The sequence below is a fragment of the Pseudopodoces humilis genome, chromosome 29 (genome assembly GCF_049639895.1).
Source record: "Pseudopodoces humilis isolate 2021_Gansu_Grassland_sample_001 chromosome 29, ASM4963989v1, whole genome shotgun sequence".
NCBI lineage: Eukaryota > Metazoa > Chordata > Aves > Passeriformes > Paridae > Pseudopodoces > Pseudopodoces humilis.
The window spans coordinates 2,326,203-2,349,862 of record NC_142228.1 but is presented as its reverse complement, the minus strand read 5'-3'; the positions used below and the strand labels follow the sequence as shown (position 1 = coordinate 2,349,862).

The following is a 23,660-nucleotide window of genomic DNA, read 5'->3' as shown; positions in this document are numbered from 1 at the left end:
GGGCATTTCTGCCCTGGGGGTGGGCACCACCCCTCTCCCAACCTATGCCCTGGGCAGCTGCTGGCCCTGGGCAGGGCAGCTTTTGTCCTTGAGCCCCACCGGCAGTGCTGAGCCCTTCCCTCCCTCCCTCCAGGCGCCCCTGCGGGTGCTCTGTCCCTTTAAAAGGACTCCAGGCGTGGCCGTGGGACCATTATCCCGTTCCAGCTGGACAAAGAGACTGGACAGTCCGGGACAGCCCTGGCCGGCCGGAGCCAGCAGCGCTGGCACACCGTGGACCGCAGCGTCCGCAGGTACGGGGCTGTTGTGGGGGCCGAGCTGCGGAGGGGGACAAGGGATGGGGAATCTACTGCTCCTGCCCCTGTTGTTGGTGTTGTCCTTGTACCCATCCCTGGGGAAGCGAGTCCTGGGCACAGCGGGTGCCTGGGGACACTCATGACGGGGCTGAGCTGGACTGGCAGTGCCTGGGCACCCTCCCGTGAGCGGGAACTCCGTGGTGCGTTTGGGAACGGCGGGAGGATGGAGAGCTGGAGGGGCCGTGCTGCCACCGGGCTCCGACCTGGCGGGCACTGCGTCCCCTCCAGCGCTGACCCCGCTCCCGCAGCGCGGCCATGGGCGAGTGGGGCTTCCTGAGCTCGCTGCTGGACGCCGTGCAGGAGCACTCGCCCATGGTGGGCCGCTTCTGGCTGGTGGTGATGCTCCTCTTCCGCATCCTGGTCCTGGCCACCGTGGGCAGCGACGTCTTCGAGGACGAGCAGGAGGAGTTCGTGTGTAACACTCAGCAGCCGGGCTGCAAACCCGTGTGCTACGACGCCGCCTTCCCCATCTCCCACTATCGCTTCCTCGTCTTCCACGTCGTTGTGCTCTCGGCGCCCGCCGCCCTCTTCGTCATCTTCGCCGTGCACCAGGCGGCCAAGCCGGGGCGCGGGGGGGCTCCCGGCCAGCGCGCCCGCCGCCTCCAGCCCTTCTACGTGGGCAGCGTGGTGGCTCGGATCGCCGCCGAGCTGGGCTTCCTGCTGGGCCAGGCGCTGCTCTACGGCTTCAGGGTGCAGCCGCTCTTCGTGTGCCGCCGGCGGCCCTGCCCGCACCGCGTCGACTGCTTCGTCTCCCGCCCCACCGAGAAAACCGTCTTCATCCACTTCTACTTCGTGGTGGGGCTGGTGTCGGCGCTGCTCAGCCTGGCCGAGCTCGCCCATCTCCTGCGCAAGGGGCCCCCGGCCCGGCCCGGCTGCTGCCACCGGCCCCAGGAGCGGGGCCCGGCGCCGGGACAGCCGGCGGGGGCTGCGGACGGGCCCTGCGGTCCCCACCCGCGGGGAGACCTCACCGTGTGACCGGGCCCCGGCTGGGACGAGCTGAGCCCGGTCTCAGGCCGGCGGCGACTGCGGATCTCCCTGCCCCGGAGGGGTCTCGGTCCTGGCCGTGCCCGGGAATCCGGGCCGGGCCGGGCTGGGCCGTGCCCCGCTGCCCCCGGTTCCTGCTTGGGCGGCGGATGGGCCTCACCCGGCAGCTGCTGGAAAAAAAATACGGACAAAAAGAAAACAAACAGGTCCCATCCCTTCCCAGCGGCAGGAACACCCCTGACCCCCCAGCGCAGCACGGGAGGGCCAGGACTGCCCCCAGACCTTGTGCTGGGAGTGCCACAAATGCATCAGGGCTGGCCCCTGGCATGAAGGGACACGACTGTGGCTTCAGGAGTGGGAAGTTCAGAGCTTTAGGGTGCTGGGGGACCCCAAAGGGTTCTCACCCGGCCTTTAGGGATGACCAGACAGGGAGAGCAATGGGGGCGGGGGGGGGGTCCTGGGCTACCCTCCTGCAGCTCTACACCCCCCCTCAACCAGGACTTGGGACCATTCTCCTCCCCACCCCTGCACCCCCTCCTCCCCTGATACCCTCACAAGAATAACGAGCCGGGCACTAGAATAAATAAACTTTATTCTGGAGCCAGCCCCCCCCGTCCCCCCTCCCCGTTCTCCCCGTGCCGGCAGGGCCGGGCCCCCCATCCCCGCGAGGCCGGGACTGGCACCACCCTGTGCCCCCCACAGTCCCCTCCCCGCCTGGGGGGCCGGGGCAGGGCCCGCCCGGTGCCCCCCGACTCTAAATCCACTAAAATCTCAACAACAACAACAAAAAAAAATGAATTTAATAATAATAAACCGTGTGCCCCCTCCCTCCCCTGGCAGCGCCCGCCGTGCCCCCTCCACCTGCACAGGCCTAAAAACCCCTCCAAACTTTTACAAAGGTTTTAAAACGTATTTATAGATATTTATAGATATTTATATATATATACTTTGCTTTCTTTTCTCTTTTAAATGACTCTGCTTCCTCGGCGTGCGGGGCTGGCCGGACCTCCCCGCGGACGGCCGGGGCGGGGGGGGTGGCTCGGTGGTCGCGATCCCGTGGGTGCTGGTGCTGGTGGGGCCGGGGCGTCCCCGGGGCCGCGGCCGAGGTCCCCGCGCCCCTGAAATGTGACTCAACCAAGGCGCTGGGCCCGGGGCGGGGGGGCCCCAGCGGGGGCCGCTCCGGCGGGGGCTGCCGAGGAGTCCGCCCCGGGGGGCTGCAGCCGGGCCGGGCGCCGGGCCCCCCCCCGTGCCGGCGTGCCGGGCTCTGTCCTGGTGCGCGCCGGGCGCGGGTCACGGCGAGTGCGTGGCCGGGCTGCTGCGGTTGGAGCTGGGCGAAAGGCTGGGGCTGCAGCTGCCCGGGGGGGGGCCCAGGCTGCCCCCGCGGGGGCCGCCCGCCTGCCCCCCCAGCGTGTCCATTCCCTCCGAGTTCTCCAGCATCTCCTGGATGAGCGGCGGCATCGAGCCCGGGATCTCCATCTTCAGCGTGATCACCCGCTCGGCACCTGCGGGAGGGGCAGGGTCAGCAGGGCACTCCCAAAATGGCACCCTGAAACTGGCACACCCCAAACGGCACCCAGAAAAAAACAAAATGGCACACTAAAACTGGCACCCAAAAAATGGCACCCCCAAAAGAGCACCCTGAAAGTGGCACCTCAAAACCAGTACCCCCAAAATGGCATCCAAAAAGTGATACCACCAGAACGGCACCCCAAAGCATCACCCTCAAAGTGAAAACCCCAGCTTTGTTTGTCCCTGGGTTCTGAGGACAAGGGATGTGGTCACATCCCCAGAATCCCTGGAAGATGCAGTCCTGGGTGTGTCCTCTTCTTCATCCCCTCTGGAGGATGCTGGGTGACCTGGACCCCCTCAGGGTCCCCTGGATGCTCCCTCAAGACCCGAAGCCGCAGGAGCCTCACCCTTGGCGCTGATGCTGCGCAGGTCTGTGATCTTCATGAGCATCTTGGGGAACATGTGGGGCTTGTTGGGCCTCCTCTTCCTCACGTAGATCTTCAGTGCCTCCAGCAGTGGCTCCTGCAGCTTGTCCACCTTGTCAGGCTGCTCCAGGTCCTGGCGGTCTGGGGAGGGGGCACACAGTGGTTGGGGGGGACAGCACATGCTGTGGGTTCCCAGCTCCCACCGCCTGGGCTTCATCTGGGGTCTCCTCGCTCAGCCCTTGGGGGAGGACAGCCAGGCTGCAGCGGGAGCCCGCCCATCCCTGCACCCACCTCCGCAGATGAGGCAGATGGCACTGAGCAGCCCCGTCTCGGCATCGTCCATCTCCAGCGGCAGCAGCTGGTTGGCGAAGGCGAAGACCAGGTCGGTGAGGGGCCCGAACCCCGCGTTGTGCATCTGCGTGCGGTTCAGCGTCAGCCCGTCCGAGAAGGTCATGGTGTCCTGCTCCGGCGTGTAGCGCGTGCAGATCCGCAGGATCTGGGGGGGGAGAGGGCAGGGGGCTCAGCCTGCTGTCCCCTCCCCGTCCCTGTCCCCATCCCTGTCCCCCTGCTCACCAGGATGTCGAGGCAGGCGGCTTTGAGGAGGGTGATCTGGTCGGCGATGGTGAGCGTGGTGAAGCCGGGGAGCTGCTTGGCGAACTCCACCGTCTTGATGATGCACTTGGTGGACAACTCGCTGAACTTGTCCCACAGGTCGATGTCCAGGGACACGCGCTGCTCCGAGCTGTTGTTCTGTGGTGGGAGGTGGGGGATGAGGGCACGGAGGGGGTGCCACCCTTCCCAGCCCCCCAGGACCCCCGGGACCCCGTGACACCCACCGTAGTGTATTTGCCGAGCTGGCAGAGCGCGGGGAAGGTCTCCTGGTGGGCTTTGCGCACCTTCTCGATGAGCTCCTCCACCTCAGGTGTGATGATGTAGCTCTCCGAGCACTCCGGCTTGGGCACGTCCTTCTTCTTCTTGTTCCGGTCATTGCGGACGGCTGCAGGAATGGCAGGGTCAGTGTCACCTGTCCCCGGTGCCACCCAGCCCCTGCCCCACCACGCTCTGCCCCTCAGGACAGGATGGGGACCTGCCACCAAGCAATGGGCTCAGCTGTAGTGATGAGCTCCCAGCAGAGCCATCAGCCCCACAGATTCCTTTAAACAGCTCCCAAGTCATTAGGAGCAATTAGGGGTGCAGTTCGACCCTGAAGCCTTGGGGGCCCCACACCCCTCGCCAAGGGGACGTTGCTCTGCAAAGCCAACGCATCAGAGAGGGACCCTGGGGACAGAGAATGGCAGCTGAGCCACCGTGCTGGGTGAGGGGCACGGGAGGGACCCTGGGGATGGCAGCTGGGAAGGGGGGAGCAGGTGAGAGGAGCCCCCAGCCCTGCAGGGATCAGCCTCTGTGGGCTTGAGAGGACCAGGACCCCTCTTAGGTGCAGGGTGAGTCCCTGGGATGCTGAATCCCCCTGGCAGTTCCTGGCCCCCCAGGTTCTGCCAGCTCCTCCCAGGGGTCCCAGGCCCCCAGGGGTTGGCAGATGGGGCAGGACTCAGGGAGGCAGCTGCGCCTCAGCAGCCCTATCCCCCGGGCACCCACCGCAGGGGCACAGCCGGGCACCATGACAACTGCCAGCGGAGCCGGGAGGCCTCATCAGTGTCATTTATCTCTGACATTATCAATCACGTGTTGCCCGGGCAACTGCCAGGCTGTGACACAATCCCAGGGGGTCCCCATCCCCCCCAGCCTTGCTGGGCACATGGTGGGGGCTGCTGGGATGGCCCATCACACCCAGAGCCCCCCCTGACCAGGACACCAGGCAAGATGTTCCCATCCCACCCCGATCTTCATCGCTGTCCCCATCCCCATCCCTGTCCCCATTCCCATCCCCACTCACACTCCTTGGACATCCCGACTTCGAAGCACTTCTGGAGCCGGCAGTACTGGCACCGGTTGCGCGTCACCTTGTTGATGATGCAGTTCTTGTCCCGGTGGCACGTGTACACCATGTTCTTCTGGATGCTGCGGCGGAAGAAGCCCTGGGGACCCCGCACGCCCCGGTCAGCGCCTGGCAGGGGGACCCCGAGCACCCCGAGCACTCCGGGGAGCCGTGGCGGCAGTCGGGGCCGGTGGCAGCGCTCACCTTGCAGCCCTCGCAGGCGCTGACCCCATAGTGGTACCCCGAGGACTTGTCCTGGCACACGAAGCAGGGCTTGTAGATGCGGGGCAGGGGTGGGGGCGAGGGGGGGCTGGGCACGATCTCCTCGGAGCTGGTGCTCTGCGTCTCGACGGCTGTGGGGAAGGGGCAGCACTCAGGGCACGGAGCCCCCCGGGCAGGGACCCCCCCCACCCCGCACCCCACGGCTGCTCCCCAGCTCTGGGGGTCCCGGCAGCCCCAGCCCCGCGCTGCCCACCCCGGCCCTGGCGCCAGGTCGAGCGGGGCCAGCGGGGAGAGGACGCGTGCTGGGAAGATGCAACGTGACATTTCCAGGTCACAGAGACGATGTGGAATTCAGGCAGACAAAAAAAAAGGAAAAAAAAAAGCAAAGAAAAGGGCCGGGATCCCAGGAGCCCCCAGCCCAGGCGGCACTGCCAGAGGATGGAGGGACAGAGGGTGCAGGGCCAGCTTGGGGGGCCAGTGCCACACACACATGTGGGGACATGTAGTGTGAAACCTGTACATACAGGGTGACCCCACATGTACAATGTAACCCCCATATGTGCAGGGTGACCCCCACAGCCCGAGAGTCACCCTCCACCCCCAGCCAAAGCGTGGCCCCCCCAGGACATCCCCAAGGGCAGCGCTGCCTTTGTCCCCCTAACAAGCAGATGCTGGCCCTGACAGCACAGGGGACACAGCCAGTACCTCTGCACCCCAAAACCTTATGGATCATGTCTGCTCCCCTCCTGAACCCTAAAACCTCGAGGCACGTGCCTCTTGCAGCCCAGAAGCACCCCCGTCCCCCAGGACCCTGCGGGAGGTGCCCAAGTCCCCCAGGTCAAGCCTTGGCCCCTGTCCTAGCACAGCCCAGGTGGGGAGCGGGGTGCTCAGTGCAGTTGGGGTGCACCCCTGCCACCGGGGGGGCTCAGCACAGCTGGCATGCAGGCCAGGGGGGTTCAGCACGCTCAGGGTGCACCCCTGGAGCTGGCGAGGGGCTCAGCAGAGTCAGGGTGCATCCCCAGCGTGGGGAGCAGCCAGGCAGGGGTTAAGCGCTCCCCGGCTGCTCCGGGATGTTTGCGAATGTTTTTCTGCAGCGGAGCCAAGCGAACCAGTCAAACAGGATATTAAAGGCCAGGCCCGGCGGGGGAGCCCGGGCCCCCCCCCGCCCCGACGGCCCCTGCACCCCAAAAAGGGCCCCACGGCCGCCCGAGTCCCCCCGGGGCTGGCGAGGCGCGGGGAGCCCCGGCCGGGGACACCCAGCCCGAAGAAGGGGCTCCAGTGGAGCGGGGGGTTTTGGGGAGTGAGGGGTGGGGGTCCCCAGCCCGGCAGTGCCACGGGCCCCTCGCCAGAAGACACGGGATGGGGCCAGGGAGGGGACAACAGGACAAAGCCACCCCTGACACTGTCCCCAGGCGCCAACGGGGACGGGGAATGTGCGGGGTGCGACAGGAGCGTGCGGGGCAGGGCGAGGAGTAGGTGGGGTGGGATTTGAGGTCACGGAAATGAGTGTGCAAGGTGGGATACGAGTGTGTGGGGTGGGATGCGAGTGTGTGGGGAACAAGGGGAATGTGTGGGGTGGGATATGAGGGCACGGAGGCGATCGTGCAGGGTGGGATATGAGTGTGTGGGGCACCGGGGGAGTGTGCAAGGCAGGATATGAGCGTGCAAAGCGGGATAAAAGCGTGTGTGGTGGGCTGGGAGGGTGCAGGGAGGGATGTGAGTGTGCAAGGTGGGACACAAGGCTGCGAGGTGGGATGTGGGTGTGCGGGGTGGGACAGGAGGGTGTGGGTGGGACACGGGCGCGGGGGCGAGAGCCGGGCAGAGCTCCCAGGCTGAATAAATCACCGCTGCCACTCGAGGGAGCGGAGCCATTAAAGTGACGGAGAGAACGTCGTCTATAATTTATCGCCTCTTTTATATAATTTAAGAACTTCCTCGTGGAGAGCTGCACTCACAAAACGCGGATTTGACAAGATTTTGATGCGCTGGGTGCGGAGGGGGGAGGGGACCCGGCTCCCTCCGCGTCGCTGCGCTGGCAGAGCTGTGCCAGCACCCCGGGAATCCCCTGCCACCCCCGTCACCAGCCAGCGGACTGCGGTGCCACCGCGGAGGGGACACGGACACAGGCACAGCCGCCAGCCTGGCCAGCTCCTCAGGAGCGCCCCTGATCATCAGGGCCCTGCGGGGCACGGGGAGGGCGCAGAGCCCAGAGGCGCTGAGCAGGGCAGGATGGGTGCCAACCTCCCCCGCTGGAACAGGGCTGGGTGGCGGGGTGCAGCTGGGGACACGGTGGACCCCAATGCCCAGGCTCATCCCGTCCCCCAGCCCGCCCCCCGCAGCAGGGGGGACCCCGCTGTCTCCCCCCGGCCGAGGCAGCAGAGCCCGGCTCCAGCTGCAGACCAGATGCTGCGGCTCCGCCAGATCCCGGGTGAACGCTGAACGCGCCGCCCCCGCCCGCGGCCCCGCCGGCTGCTTCCTGCCCGCGCCGGGGGACCCCGGGGCACCCCGACACCCGCACCCCCGCCCTGGCGTGGGAAAGCGCCTGCGGGGACACCCCGTGTGCCGCTGCCCGGGGGGGACACCGGCCTCCGCACCGCCACCACCCCGCCACGGCTCCGGGACAGACCCCGGCCAGAGGAGCGGGGAGGACGAGAATGGGGGGACTAGAGAGGAAAGCCCACCCGAGGCGCGCAGCGGGGGTCACCGGGGGTCCCCGCAGCCCGGTGCGGTGGCAGTGCCGTGCCAGGGGTCACAGCCCCCCAGAGGAGAGTGGAGGCTTCCCTGTGGATGAGAACCCCACGTGCCCCGAATTCCTGCGCCTCTGCAGAAGGGGGAGGGAGGGAAGAGGGTGCCGGGAACCCCGAGCCGTGGGGTGCCCGGTCCTGTTCCTGTGCCACCGGCCACGGGGCTCAGCCCACCGGGCACCGCCTGGTGCCCACGGAGCATCCTGCCCAGGACCCGGTGTCTGCCCCCTGCCAGCAGCAGGGCCTGGCGTCCCCAAAACCCCGACACACCCATCTGTTACCCGCAGCTTTCGCAAGGCCGCGAAAGGCCACCATGTGCCCAGCGGGGGGGTGCCATGCATAATCCAACCCCACGTACCCCTCTCACACCCGCAAAGCACTCCAAAAACCCCCAACAGCACACGGCTCCACAGGGGCAGGGGGCTTCCAGTGCCTTGGTGGGCTCCTACAAGATCTTCCATCATCCTCGGGAACTGCCTCGTGCCTCCGTTTCCCCATGGTGGTAGCCCCAGTCCTCTCTGGGGGTGTGGGTGGGCTCTCCGTGCCCCCCGAGCAGCTCTGGCTCCTGTGCCAGCGCAACACGCCCTGCCGGGTAGGGCAGTGCCGTGCCACGCTGGGCGAGCAGCCAGCACCGCGGGGCCAGCGGGCACAGCCGCAGCTGGCTCTGAGGAAACTGAGGCAAAGCACGGCTGCACCGACACCACTGAGCCCTGCCCGGGCTGGCACCCCCGGGCTGGGGAGACACGGCACCTCGTGTGACGTCGGGAGCAGGGCACAGAGCCAGGGAGTGCTGCCAGGGCCCGCCGCCCATGCGCTCGCCAGGTCACGGTCACCGCGACCAGAGCCCCGAGGTGCCCTGGCCAGGACAGGGGACCCACACCCACCCAGCGGCCCACGGGGAGTGGGCTCCGGCCCCCGCAGGACGGGGAGGGGGGCACAGAGAGGGGACGATGGCCCCCCAGGTACCCTGCTCAGGACAGTCGGAGCCGGGGGGCCCTGCGCTAATGGGTGGCACTGGAGCCCGGGACCCCCCTGCCCACCCTGCCCGAGCGAGACCTCGGGGGCAGCCCCAACCCCTCAGGGGGGCAGCGGGAGCCCCCTCATGTCCCCAGAGCAGACAAAGGCCCCTCGGCCGCGCTCGGTGCCAGCGCAAAGGTCGAGCGGCCCCGAGACAATGAGGGGAGTGAGACCGTGGGTCCACGGCCACAACACCCTCTGCACAGCGCTGCCCACGGGCACCCCGCCATGGGCCCCCGCCCTTATCGGGGTGAAAGTCCCACGGAGCCCGGCAGGACTTTCTCTGGGGCCGCTGTGGCGGCCCCTGGGTGCCAGGGCACCGGCTGCCCGCAGCGGGGGCACGGGACTCCTCCAGCCCCTCCCAGACCTCGCTCGCCCCCCACACGGTGGGCACAAACCACAGCAAAGCTCCACATCCCCGTGAGGGAACAGCTCCCCGGCCCGCCGGCACCGAGAGCGCTGCCCGTGCCCCGCCGCTGCCCATCCCGGTACGGCGGTGCCCTCACGCCCTCCGTGCCCCCCCGGCACAGCGCATGGGCACGGGGGGGACACCGGGCCGTGACCCCTTCAGGGCAGGGTCCCGCCAGCGGGAACGGGACCGGCCCGACCCCACATCCACACCCAGGACCCCGCAGCCCTGGGGGACCCCCCGATCTGCGGCAGGGTGGGGGCCCAGGCTGGGGCTCCCCCGCGCCTGGGCAGCGGCGGCGGCTCCGTCTGTAGTTAATTGGATTTTCCCGGAGCCTTTATCAGGAGAGAGCGAAATTCCCGGCGGAGCCGGCGCTGCCCGGACCCCGCTGCGGGAAGGGGGGTCGAGAGGCGACCCCCCTGTCCCCCTTCACCGAGGTCCCGACTGCCCCCGAAATAGGGCAGGGGGTGTTTAAAGAGCCGGCGGCTTCTGCGCATGGAGCGGGTGGGGAAGAGGCTGAGGGGGCTGAGCCCCGCACTCTTCCAGGACCAGCACCCAGCTCAGTCCCTCGCCCACGGCCGAGGCCCCCGCACCCCGCACCCATCCCCGCAGCCCCCCCAGCACCCGCCCGGGTTTCGGGGCCCCTCTCCCCGGCCCGATGCGGCGGGGGGGGGCCGGGGTCCGCCCCCGGTGCGCTGGTACCTACAGCGGCCGGAGCTGCTCCACGGCGGGGGGGGCGGGGGGGGGGAGCCCCCGGGGGCCCGGCCCGTAGAAATCCATGCGGAGGAAGGGGCCGGGGGGCAGCCCCGCCACCGCCGCGCCCTCGTACATGGCCCCGGGGCGGGGGGGGCGGCCCCCCCGGCGGGGGCGGCCCCGGGCGGCCGGGGCCCCCCCCCGCGCCCCCGGGGCGCCCCGCGCCGCGCTGCCATCGCCCCGCGGAGCGGCCCCGCCGCTCGCTCCGCGCCCGAGCGGCGGGAGGAGGAGGAGGAGAAGGAGGAGGAGGAAGAGGAGGAGGAGGAGGAGGCGGGGGGAGGGGAGGAAGGCGCAGCCCCGCCGGCTCTGCGGCTTCGCCAGCCCCGGTCCCTCCCGGCACCCGCCGCCTCCCCGCGCTTAACCCGCTCCGCGCCGCGGGGCCGCCCGGAACCCGCACGCGGGGGGACACGGGGCACGGACATGCGGGGACGGGCACGGACACGGAAGGGAGAAATGGACACACTGGGGGGGCACGGACACAGGACACGGACAAGGGGTGGGGGACACACGGACACCGAGAGGGACACGGACATGAAGGGGGTAACAGACGTGGTGGGGACACGGACACGCAGGAGGACACGGATACGCGGTGGAGAAATGGACACACGGAGAGGTCACGGACACGCGGGGGCAAAGGGACACGCAGGAGAATACGGACATGCAGAGGGACGCGGACACGCGGGGTCAGCGCCACGCGGGAGCGAAATGGGGAGGGGCTCAAGGCGGGGCTGCCCGGTGGAGATGACGGGGGACCCTGGGGGTCCCGGGGGGGTCCCGGGGGGTTGCCCGGCGGCCGCGGCTCATTTGCCTAATGGGATGCGGGTGAACTGCGGGTGAACCCGCGGGAAGGGCTCACCTCGGCCTGACCCTCGGCCACCCCCCGGGGGGGGTGGCTGGGTCTGTGTACATGCATGTGCACCTGTGTTCATGCATGTTCCCAGTGCATGATGCGTGTCTGCATCCCCGCTGCAGCGGGGCCACACGCGCTCCCGCTACACAGACACACGGGGAGGTGTGTGCGCCTGCACAGGGCAGGCTGTGTGCACACACGTGTGTGCATTCGTCCTGCACGCACACGTGTGTGACACCGTGTCCCACCGAGCACGGCAGCAGCTGAGAACGGGAGCACACGCGTGTGTGCACAGCGCACTGTGTCTGTGTGTGCACGCACACGCGTGTGCTGGCGTGTCACCCATGCAGGGAAGAGAACCGTGCGCCGCCACTCCCCACCACACCACCCCTTCACGCAAGCCCCTGTTGAAGGTGACACCACAAACCCAGAGACCCCTGAGTGGTGACAGCGCTGCCAGAGCAGAGCGGGGACGGTCACACGCCAAGGACAGGCCCCGGGGGTGCCACTTCCCGCCGCAGCAGAGATGTCCCTGCTGCACAGCGGGCACAGCACAGCATCCACACTGCCCCGGCCCCACGCTGCCGAGCCCCCGGAGGGAGAGGAGCCCCACTGACCCCCCGGCTGGACCTTGCCACGGGCAGGAGGAGCACACGCATGTGCACGACTGGACACGGATGGGAGGGTGCGGGCACTGCCGGACACATCTGTGTGTCCGTGTGGCTGTGTTTGTGTGTGGCTCTGCGTGTACGCGTGCGGCTGTGTGCGTGCATGTGGCTCTGTGACTGTGTGTGTGCGTGTGACTGTCCTGTGTGTGTGTGTAGCTGTGCATGTGCAGCTGTGCACATGTGTGGCTGTACACACGTGTGGCTGTGGCTGCGGCTGCGCGTGCGGCTGTGCACATGTGTGGTTGTACATGCATGGCTGTGCACATGTGTGGCTGTCTCTGTGTGTGCAGCTGTGCACGTGTGGCTGTACATGTGTAACTGTGCGTGTGCAGCTGCGCACGTGTGGCTGTACATGTGTGGGTGGCTGTGCACATGTGTGGTTGTACATGTGTGTGTGCAGCTGTGCACATGTGGCTGTGCACAAGTGTGGCTGTACATGTGTGGCTGTACACGCATGTGGCTGTCTGTGTGTGGCTGTCTCTGTGTGCGTGGCTGTACACGCGTGTGGCTGTCTGTGTGTGTGGCTGTGTGTGTGTGTGTGGCTGTACACGCGTGTGGCTGTCTGTGTGTGTGTGTGTGTGGCTGTCTCTGTGTGTGTGGCTGTCTCTGTGTGTGTGGCTGTACACGCGTGTGCGTGTCCGTGTGTTCGTGCGGGGCTGCGCAGAGCGGCAGCGCCTGTTTAAATAATAATGGCAAGTCGGGGCTTTGCTTAGCCAGCAGGTTTCGAACAAAAGCCCAGCGCTGCTCCAACTTCCTGCAGTGAACATGACAAATGTCTGCTCTGACTCATTTACCAGCGCTGGAAAGAATGTGGCTGCGATGGAGGGGACGGAGGGGACGGCGCAGGGGACGCGGGCGGTGGCACCGCGCGGCCGGGCCGTGCCGGCGGCCGCCCCGACGGGCAGCGCTTCCCATCCCGCATCGCTTCCTGCACAGCTTCCCACATCCCTTCCCGTCCCGCATCCCCTCCCGTCCCGCGTCGGCGGCAACAGGAAGAAACAGAGATTAAAAAAAAACCCAAAACCTTAATTCCAGAGCCAAGAGGAACTGGGCGAGGGGACACCCCACACGCAATCCCGCAGTGTGAGGGGGAGAGGGACACCCCGCCCTGAGCCACATCCCACCGGCAGCCTGGGGACACGAAAACAGGGCACTTCCAGCCCCGCATCCTCCTGGCCCCACTCCGCGAGCGATGCTCCGGGGGGACAGAGATGCCTCCAAGAGGCGGATGAAAACCCAACCCTACAGCCCATGGGGAACTCATGGAGGACCCCCCGTGCCCGGAGGGGATGGCTTTGGGATCACAGGCTCACAGTCCCCACGGACATCCCCAGGGATGCCCGGGGTCCCCAAACAAACCCCCCCAAGCCCAGCCCGGGGTGCTGGCCGCGGCCCTTCCCCCACCGCCGCGCCGGCACCTCGGGGCCCCGCAGCTCCCCCGGGCCCCGCAGCCCCCCTCTCGCCCGCCCACTTCAAAAGACCCCATTTATCCCCTTCAGCCGCTTTTGAGCCCGGCGAATTCCCGGCTGGAGCAGGCGGCTCCCCCCGGCCCCTGACAGTGATAGAGAACCTCCGCCTAATGGGCTTTCCCAGGCTGGGGGCCCAGCGCCTCATCAATCTTCCCCCGGCAGGGATGGGGGGGCCGGGGGGTCCCCAGCACCGCACCCCGCGGGGCTCCCCCCGGTCACTGCCCTGAGCGGGGCCCCCCGGCCCCGCGGCCCCCCCAACCCCGGCCCCCGGCCTGCAAGGGAGCACGTTTTGCTCATTAATTTTTAAAAATTAATTAATTACGGGGCGCTGCGGGGGAGCGGCTGCGGCGCGAGGAAACCGGAGCCAGCGGGTAGGGTGACAGGCCAGCCCGGGCGCGGGGCCCCCTGTCCCGGCAGCCCGCAGCGGGGCCGGGGGGGGCGCGGCTGCAGCGGGGGCTGGGCTGGGGTCCCGCAGCCAGGCCTGGGAATCAGGGCAAGGGAGGGACTGGGGGGGCGGCTGCGCAGGGAGCCCCTCACAGACCCCCGAGACACGCCACGGGGCCAGCACTGGGCACGGCGAGGGGACCTCCAGGGACAGCCAGGCGCCACGGAGCCCCCAGGGATGGGGATGAGGGCACAGGCACAAACCAGCAGCGCCACGCACACCAAGACGTGTGTACACACCTGGCACAGGGACACGGGCAACCCGCTCTGTGTGTGTCACCGACACACTGGCACAGCGGGCACTGACACACTCACACACGTGTGACACACGCGTGCACGGCCTGTGCAGCCCCAGGTGTGCACACACACACCGGCACCGTGCACGGTGCCGCGGACACGCAGCTCCGGGCAGGGCACACGCGTGTACATCCATCGCGGGAGCACACGCGTGCCCGCATGCAGCTCCCAACACAGCAGATCCCCATCGCGGCACCCGCTGGGCTCCCCGTTCCAATCCCAAATCCTGGGAGGGGCATCTGCACCCCCGGTAGGGCCCAGCCAGATCGGCCCTGGGGCTGTGCAGCTGCAGCACATCTGGTGAGGGCCGGACACATGGTAAGGAGGGGGTGGCGGCACCGGCCCCCCCGCAGGCGGGACACAGACACCGGAACCTCCCTGCAGCAGGAGCGAGAGCAGCGGCACCACGGGACACCCCAATCCTACAGGACCTACCCAAAAAGAGCACCCACCAGGCTGTGTGGATGCCGGGGGGGGGGAGCAAGACCTGGCGCCCCCACCCCCTGCATCCTTCGGGCACCCAGCAGGGAAGGCAAAGGGGAAACTGAGGCATGATTCACCAGTCGGCCACCCACCCCAGGACACCCTCCAGTCATACCCGCGGCCTTGTCCTCAGTGTCAGGAAAGGGGGGGACACAGGCGGCCCCCCCAGCCTGTTCCCACACGCCCGGAATGGCCCCAGAGCCAGCGCGGGGGAGTGGCCCCACCCGCCGACACCCAGTCGCTGAACTGGTCCCACTGGGTCCCACCGCCGCCGGGGCGGCTCCGGCGGGGGACAGCACCCAGGGCCGGCCCTGCCCGGACCTGCACCGGCCCCGGGGCCAAGGACGGGCCGGGGGGGCCCCGCCACACCCCGACCCACGGGGTTCTCCCCGGCAGCGGGCGCCGCAGGGCATTCCTGTTGCACGGAACAGGCACGGGCACCCACCACCGTGAGGCCGCGGTGAGGTCCAGCAGCCACCCTACGGCATCCAAGACGGCATCCAGGGAAACTGAGGCACTCTGAGGGGTGCCGGTTTGGGGGGACCCCGGGTGGGAGCCCACCTCCAGTGGCTGCCAGCTGCTGTCATGGCAGGCAGTGATTACTGGGGCCGTGATGGACGACCCTGTCATGGGGAAATGGAATCGGGAGCAGCCGCGATGATGATTGTCTTCATTGCCTTCATCACCTCCCCCTCGGCAGCCCCGCCACCGGTGAACAAAGACATGGGGACACAGCACCCACCAAGCCCACTGGCACCCAGGCTGGTCACAGTGAGGGACAGGGACACCCTGGCCAGGGCCCGCAGGCCATTAATAACCAGCATATAAAACAGCCACTAACGAAGGCGGCCACAATTAATGACAACCTCACCAGGGCCACTGACCACTCCCTGCCTCAGTTTCCCCAGCAGCAGCACTCACAGGGACGCATGGGGAAAAGCACCCAGCGCTTGCATCACGGAGCCCCCAAAATCAGCTCCCCACAGGTGTGGCTGGGAGCAGGGAGCCCCTCCCTCACCAGTGCCACCACCCCAGGGACACGGTATGGACCAGCCTGGGATTGGCACCCACATCCCACACTGGGGACAGAGCCTGGTCCAGAGGGGTCCCCAGCACTGGGGGTCCCAGCAGGGCTGTGGTACTCACTGGCAGGTGATGGGGTGCTGTATCCACTGACGGGGAGCTGGTGCTGGATGCCGGCCAGGGTGCTGGGCGGTGAAAGCCCCCCCAGCATGTGCGGGAAGAAGAAGGCATAAGGGGGCACAGGGTAGCCATTGAGGTGCCCCCCGCCCGGCGTGGGGCAGGAGCTGCTGTTGCTGGCCATGGTGGGGTCTCCGCTGCGGGGGGCTCTCAGGTGTGGGGTCCTGGGGGCGAGCAGAGCATGGGGCCAGCGGGTGCCCTGCTGCCGGGCTGTCCTCACAGCTGGTGCTGGTCCTGTGGCGCTGCAGGGGAAGCAGAGAGGGGCATTAGCAGAGGGGCTGGGACCACTGACCCCCACCCTGTGTTGTCACCCATCAGCCGTGCCTCAGTTTCCCCAGCCACATCCCCTCCCGGCCCCAGGAGGGCGCAGCCGGCCAGGCCTGGGGCTCCGTGTGGGATTAACGCCGATCCCCCCGATTAACGACACCGGGACGGCGGCACCGGCAGGCGCAGCTCACTAATCCCAGCTTAGCTGAGTGGGGGGAACGGGGGGGGGGGGGGGGGACGGTGTGGGGACGGCCTGGGGACACTGTGGCCCCACAGGGCACCCCCTCCAGCCAAAGGCCACACCATGACCCCAATCCTGCTCTGCCAGGCCAGACATGGGAGATGGGGCACACAGCGAGGCCTGGGGGCCACCCCTGCCCCAGCCTGGGGGTTGTGGGGCAGCTGGGGACTGGGCGGGGGGGGGGGACACGGGCACACTGGGGTCCCCTGAGGACAGCGGCTCCGCTCCAGGCCGGCTCTGCCGTCACGGCCACGCGCCCACTCCGGCTGCGCGGATCTGAGGGGGCTCAGCCACCCGGCCTCAGAGGGAGGGGGTTCGGCCCCCGCAGGACCAGCACCGGGGGGCTCAGCCGGCCGCAGGGCTGGGCCCTGCCCGTCGCGACGCAGCCCCCGCCCCGTGCCATGTGCCGTGTGCCATGTGCCATGTGCCAGGCCACGCCGTGTGCCGGCAGCTCCCACGCCAGGCCGGTGGGCACGGACCCCTCGGCCCTGGCCAGTCGGGGGGTGGTGGGAAGGGGGGCGCGGGGCTTTCACAATCCCGGGCTGACTGTTTATTTAAGTGCTGGCACAGGGCCCGGCGGGGGCTGTTTATTTGCCGAGAGTGCTGGCTCCTGGCCCCGCGGAGGCGGAAAAGGATCCAGAGGAACAAGGCTGGGCCGCCCGGCAAGGCGCTGGGGAGGGGCCGGGATGGGCATGGCCCTGCCCGCCCCCCCCAGAACCCAGCTGCTTGCACCCACTGGAGGCAGGACCCCCGTTCTCCCAACTCACACCAGCACCCACTGACCCAGTGATACACCCATGGGGAGACCTGTGGTCCTGCCACCCCTGGGGTGGGCACCCATCAGTGGCTGGGTGGGGGTCACATCCCCCCAGAACAGGGTGCCCCAGTGAGTGTGGGATTCCCACAGGCATTGCCAGGGCACGGTGCCGGACGCCAGCTCAGCATGGGAGCGGGGACAGCCCTTGCGTGGGGTGCACACATGGCGCTGCAGGAACCCTGGCCTGCGGTGTGGGGGACTGCCCACGGCCCCCCCAGGCCAGGCCGTGGCCCCCGAGTTGTGCTGGCCGGGGGGAGCCGGGGGAGGGAGGCGCGGGAAGAACTGTTTATGTTTGCCGGTGCCAAGTGCTTGCCGGGCACCGCGCCAGCCGTGCCGGGGCCCAATTACTCAACCCACTAAGGCCCCCCCACACGCCGCCGGCCAGGGACCGAGCGAGGCCAACGCCGCCGGGCTGGTCACCGTGCACCCCAGTGACCCCCCCTTCTCAGTGCTCCACATGACCAGCAGTGGCCAGGAGGGTCTGGGGATCACGGCCAGCCTTGCCCCCCTTGTGGGTCCTGGTGGGCAGGAGGAGCTGCTGCCCAGAGGAGCTCCCCTGGGACCGTGTGCTGCCACAGCCCCCAGCACACAGCTGCTCCCCAACTGGGGGGTCGTGGGCATCCCAAATGTGGGTCCTGGGTGTTCTGACCAAGCTGCATTCCCAAAGCCCCCCCAGGTCAGTAGTGTGGGGCCAGGGGCCGTGCAGCCCCTCGGCAGGGCCCATGCTCACCCGCCCCAACGCCTTTTCCTCCAGTCCCTGCAGGAGCTGGACGAGGCCCGGAGCTTCCTGGAATCCAGCGCCTCGTTCCAGCCCCGGAAAACATTGCTGCAGGGCCCGGGCCAAATCCAGCCACGAGGAACCTCCCACCCAGGCCGGGGGTGGCCCCCAGGAGCGGATGGACAGACACACGGACACGCAGATCAGACCATTCCCAGGGCCAGCAGCAGTGGGGCTGGTGGGGGACATAATCTGGGGGCCATGGCTGGGGAGGGACACAGCTGGGGTGGGACACAGCTGCCCAAGCCACCATCTCACTGTGACCCCAAAGAGAACACAAAGCCCTCTGCAAAAACGTGTGCACACCCAGACAGGCCAGGCAGCGCTGGCACAGTCCCCCAGGAGACCCATTCCAAAAAGGCAGCCCCCCACTGTAACCCCCCAGGCTGGGTTCAGTGCCCACAGCCACGTCCAGCACAGCCAGTGCCAACCACAGAGCAACCGGGATCCCACCAGAACATCCACACCGCAACACCCCCTCCACAGCGACCACCCCAGACAGCTACACCTTCAGCCCACCCTGATGCTCCCCAAAACCCCCCATGCAGGCACCCCCCGGCCCGTGTCACACCCCCAAACCCAGCTGTGCTTCCTGTTGGGGCACACGGTGATGGCAGCACCAGCGTCCGGATGTGACACGTGGTGAGTGGGGGCACCGCCCTGGTACCCCCAGCAGCGGGGGGCCGGCGGGTCTGGGGGTGCTTGGGGGTGCCTGGCAGGGCAGCGGGCAGTGACCCAGCCCTTCCTGTCACACCAGTGGGCACCATGCTCCAGGCCGCAGCTTCCCCTTGCCACTCTCGATTCCCAGGCTGACAGGTTTCAGTTCGGTCCCGGCCCAGTTGTCACAGCCCCTGTCACCCCAGACTCTGTCACCAAGCTCCCCTGCCACCCTAGACTCAGTCACCCCACTGACGTATCACCCCATTGACTAATGACCCCACTGACCTGTCACCCAGGCCCCTGTCCCTGCTGCCATCACAGGGCTCACCACCACAGCATCCTGCACTCCCCAATATGTCCCCCACTCTCACCAGAACAGATAATGGGGACCCTCCCTGTGCCCCCACGGTGTGTGGGCAGAGCGGGGTTGCCGTGCCGGGGTACGGGGGCACAGGATGGAAGCCTCCGGGCAGGGCAGGAAGCGCCTGCGGAGCCACTGCGGTTGCAGCCTGCGGTTTCCTCGCTGGCAGCAGAGCCAGCCTGGGGTGGCCTTGCACGCGAGGCCAAGGGCCTGGCTGCCCCCCACTGCCCCCCGCCATCACCGGCCCCTCTGGGCCCCCCCGAGCAAGGCAGAGTTGTGCAGGGGCGGTGAGGTGCCCCCCTGACAGGGCTGCTGAGAGAGACCCTCTCCCTGTATCCCCAAAGCTCTCCACGGTGAGTCACCGTCACGTTTCTCACGTCCCCGGGCAGGCGTGAATCATGCCCAGCCTGCGGCACGGCCAGAGCCAGAGGCACACACTCGGCCAGGCAGCGAGTGCCGGAGTTGAGGCTGCTGGGAACAGGAATCTGAGGATGCTGAGGCCAATGCAGACCCCAGGACCTACATCCAACTCCCCAGGGCCAGCAGCCAACCCAGGGGCTTGCTCAGCCCCACCACAGGTCCCAGGGCAGCACTACTGTTATCGCATCCCTACACCAACTGCAAGATACATCGAGCCACCGCTGTTCCCCCAGCACAGACACAGGGCCAGGGCCAGCACACGGGCCCACGGGGATGCCATCAGGGATGGTGTCCATGCTGGCCTCCCCAGCCCATGGAGGCACATGGGAACCCTAGGGAGTCACCACTGGCTCTGTAGTGGGGGTCCTCACCCCAGCACCCCACGTCACTGCCGCCAGGAGCCACAAACTGAAATTCCACCTGTTGCGGCTGGGCTGACTCCGGTTACGCCGGGAACGCGCCGCTCCGGTTACACCTCCCGCACCCACCACCAGACACGCCATTCTTTTGTGGGAACAGGTGCCCCAGCCCCCGCCACGGCCCCTGGGATGGCCACAGCTGTGCCACACCACCACCGGCACCGCTCCGGCCTGGCTGCACCGTGGGAGCCTCGAGGAACAGGCCAGTCCCAAAGGTCCAGTGGTGTCCTGGCCAACATGACCCACCAGCCCCTCACACTGCGGGGCTGCCCCCAGAGCACACTGGAGACACACCCCCACACCCACCACTGCCTGCCCATGGAGGGGACATCCCCAGGTACAGCCCAACCCCCAGCCTGCATCCCAGCCCTCAGGATGAAAGCAGGAAACCACAGACCCAGGGCAGGTCCTGGAGTGCCCCATCCCAGGGATCCCCGAGTGCCCCATCCCAGGGATCCCCGAGTGCCCCATCCCAGGGATCCCCGAGTGCCCCATCCCAGGGATCCCCGAGTGCCCCATCCCAGTTCCCCCGGGGCTCCCGGGAAGCAGGGGGATGGCGCCCCGGCAGCCACTCGCGGCAGTCCCGGTTGTTTTTAGCCGAGGCTGCGGCGGCAGCCGGCGCCCTGGGAATGGCGTGCCGGGAACAGCGCGGCCCCAGACAGCCCTCGCTGGCTCGGCGACAGCCGGCAGACAAGTGCAGCTGGCACGGGGCCGCTCGGGACACAGCGCGGGTGGACCCGGCGGGCAGGCGGCTGTGCGACACCCCCGGACACCGGGATTTGGTGGCACCGTGCCCCCAAGCCTGGGCAGGCACCCAGAGACCCGATGTACCTGGGGGGGCCAAACCACTCCACGCCGCAGCCACCGCGACCCACCGCGTCGCGCCCAGGCTGGCTGCGGGCGGGCAGGCAGCCGTGTGCCACTGCCACGTCCCCTTGCCATGTCCCTTGTCACTGCCTGGCAGCCGGGGATCAGTGGGGACAGCGGAGGCCACTGCGGGCGCACGCGGCCCCTCGCCGGGCCCTGCCACGAGCCACCCCCCGCTAAGCCGCCTCCAGCCGCAGGGAGATTAACCCATTTTCCGTAATCAGCACATGTGTCACCGCAGATATGATCGCACCCCCCGCACTCGCTGCGCCCCCCCTGGGGCTGGCGCTGCCAGGGGGCCCTGCCTGCGGCACAGGGGTGCCCCATGGCATGGGGAACCTTGGGCCTCCAGGCACGCACTGCTGGGGACTCACGGTTCCCCCAGCCCTGACGTGCTGCAGCAGCGCCCCAAAAAGGGCTGGGGGGTCCCAGAGCTCAGCCACCCTCTTCATGCCAGCACTGGCACCAGCGCTGGACATCGCCAGGACGGTGGCACAGGGCACGGTGGCTCAGGGAACAAGCGGCCAAATGTGGCACGTTGTCACACCAGAACCTCCTGGATATAAATAGATCCGGAGCGGCGGGATGGTGAATCCCAGCGCCGCAGGGCAGGCGGTGGCGGTGGCACGGCTGTCCCCAGGCTCCGTGGCCGCGACGCTGCTCCTGCCACAGGGACCGAGTGCGAGGACACAGAGGATGTACGAGGGAGGACAGCTGGGTGAAGCCAGGCGTCCCTGTAGGATGAAGCAGCCGCGGGCACCAGGCAGAGCCGGATAAGGCACAGGGCACTGCCCTGCTGCTGCCATCCCACTGTCGGTGGCCGTGTCACCGTGTCACCTGGGGGGGCTGCGAGCAATGGGCAAAGGGGCCAGACACCCATCGGGACACCCACGGGCATCCCTGGTGCGAACACCCATGGGAGCAGGCGCATCCTCGAACCGCAGCAAGGTCACCCCCAAGGGCAGGGTGGGGGCCCACGGGTGACATATGGCCCGGGAGCAGTGGCCGCGGGGCCGCTAAGCCACCGAGCCGTCACCCGCTAATCCCGGCGCGAGGACGCGGCGGGTGCTGCACCCGGAGCCACCAGCCGGTGCCTGCCCGGCTCCCCGGAGCTGGGGGACCGGCTCGGGGAACCCCCGTGTCCCCCCCAGCCCCCGCCGCGCTGCGGGGCGGCCCCTGCCGCCAACGAGGTCAAAGGTCAGAGGCACAGATTTGGGGGACAGAGGCACAGATTTGTCTCCGTACCGGCCCGCCCCAGCCTGGGGCGCTGCTCCCCGCCCCCGGGGGGGGTCCCCTCTCTGTCGGGGTCGAGCACTCGGGGTACAGCACCCCCCATCCGCCCACCCCGACCAGAGCCCGCGGGGGCTCCACCGCCCCCGGCCCGGCCCCGGGCAGCTGCTGCGGGGGGGAGGCGGCGGCCGACGGTCCCTCCCCCGGCCCCGCCGCCCCCCGCCCGGCTCCCCCGGGCCCCCCCGCCCGCCGCCGCCCTGTCAGCCGCGCAGAGCGATGGCTTCCTCCGCCCGCCGGCCAGGAAACGGCGCAGACGCCGCTCCCGCCCCCCGGCCCCCGGCGCCCCCCGCGCTCCCGGCCCCGCTGCCCCGCCGGGCCCCGGCCCCGCCGCACCCCGAAAAGGGGAAGCGGCCCGGCTCCCACCCCCCCGAGGGAAGGTGGAGGGGAATGTGGCTGCGCGCACCGGCGGCCCAGGGGAGCCCGGTAATCCCGGGGAGATCTCCCCAGCACCGCGCTCTGTGGCGGCCGTCCGGTCCCTGATGGGGTACAGAGGTTACCGGAGCCTCCCCGGAGCACGCCTCGGGGGCGGGGGGGGCAGCGCTGCCGCTCGGGAGCGCCCAGGCGGTCGGTACCGGGAGAGGGAACTCCGGCACCCCCAAGCCCAGTGCAGGAGGCAGAGGCCAAAGGCACGCTCTCGAACCCGCTGCGGCTCCGGTGCAGCCGCAGCCCGGCGGAGTTTCTCCCCCGCTGCGGGAACCCCGGGATCACCCGTTACCGGAGGGGGATCCCCAGAGGCGGTACCGGAGCCGCATCAAAACCCTCCTTCCCAACCTCGCTCCCACGGGTAGATCCAGAGCCCCCTCATTACCTGCTCACGGAGACTCCAACACCGAAATCCTTAAACCCGGGGAGTTCCCGGTGGAGGCTGCATGGCGACGGCACCGGGAAGAAGCGGGGGGAAGGGGGGGGTTCGCCCCAGCTTAGAGGGGTGAGGGAGGGGTGGGGTGGGGGTTCCCGGGGGGGTTCACCGAGCGGCGGCTGCGGCCATTGCGAGTCATGTGCTCGCGGGGAAACTTTACCCGGGGCTGGGCCGGGCGGGGCGGCGGCGGCAGCGGCGGCGGCGGCGGCGGAGGGGGAGCGGGGGGGGGCCACGCCCCTCCCGGTGACCACCCCTCCGCTCCGCCCCGCCAGCCAATGGGGCGCGGGCGGGGGCGGGGCGGGGGCGGGGCCGGCCCTGCTTTGTAACTCTTTGAAGTCTCCAGAAAGCGGAAGGGGAGAAAGTGGGTGCGCGCGCCGCGCTGTGGGTGGGGGGGCTCTTAAAGGGGCCGCGCACCGCAACCTCGATGCCCCTCTTACCCTCTTTCCTCCCACATTCACAGGAGGAGGCGCTCCAACGTCCCCCCCCAGCCCGCTTCCCTCTTCTCTGCCTCTGGGTACCCGGCCGCACCCCCCGGGTGGGGGATTTGGGCACCCACATGAGGGAAAACACATGGGGTGGGTGCTCCAGGGGTGTAGGGAAGAGATGGGAACACACCGGGGGGAAGAGGGGAGAAGGATCAGGAGTCCCTGAGCTGCCCCCAGGATCAGAGAGGAAGGGCTGGGGGCACCTATGGCACCCTGGGGGTACGAAATGCCTGTATCCAGGGGGGATTCCTTGCTCTGTCTGTCCCTGGAGTGATGCTGATCCTAAGAAGAGGATGGCGATGGGGACACAGACACGGACACGGGCTACCCAGACGCATTCTGGGAGGCCAGAAAGGGCACCCAAAGCCCTGCACCCACCCGCACAGCCCAGACCCCGCGGCACGAGGGCTGGGAGGGCAGTGGGGCAGGAGCT

The 23,660-nt window shown here is 68.7% G+C and overlaps 2 protein-coding genes across 2 annotated transcripts; one reads left to right on the top strand and one right to left on the bottom strand.

The window, feature by feature from the left end:
• Window positions 1–241: 241 nt before the first annotated feature.
• Window positions 242–1,328, top strand: GJD3 (gap junction protein delta 3). Its single transcript, XM_005531524.2, has 2 exons — window positions 242–290; window positions 602–1,328. The coding sequence occupies exon 2, from the start codon at window positions 609–611 to the stop codon at window positions 1,326–1,328; it is 720 nt and encodes a 239-aa protein (XP_005531581.1). The 5' UTR covers window positions 242–290; window positions 602–608.
• A 689-nt stretch (window positions 1,329–2,017) lies between these two features.
• Window positions 2,018–22,848, bottom strand: RARA (retinoic acid receptor alpha). The gene is made up of 9 exons (XM_005531429.3): window positions 22,692–22,848; window positions 15,710–16,005; window positions 5,412–5,560; window positions 5,166–5,307; window positions 4,108–4,268; window positions 3,845–4,021; window positions 3,563–3,767; window positions 3,254–3,412; window positions 2,018–2,839 (listed from the first exon to the last, which is right to left on the bottom strand). Exons 2-9 carry the CDS (start codon window positions 15,885–15,887, stop codon window positions 2,628–2,630), a joined length of 1,383 nt encoding a protein of 460 aa, XP_005531486.1. The 5' UTR covers window positions 15,888–16,005; window positions 22,692–22,848; the 3' UTR covers window positions 2,018–2,627.
• Window positions 22,849–23,660: the final 812 nt, after the last annotated feature.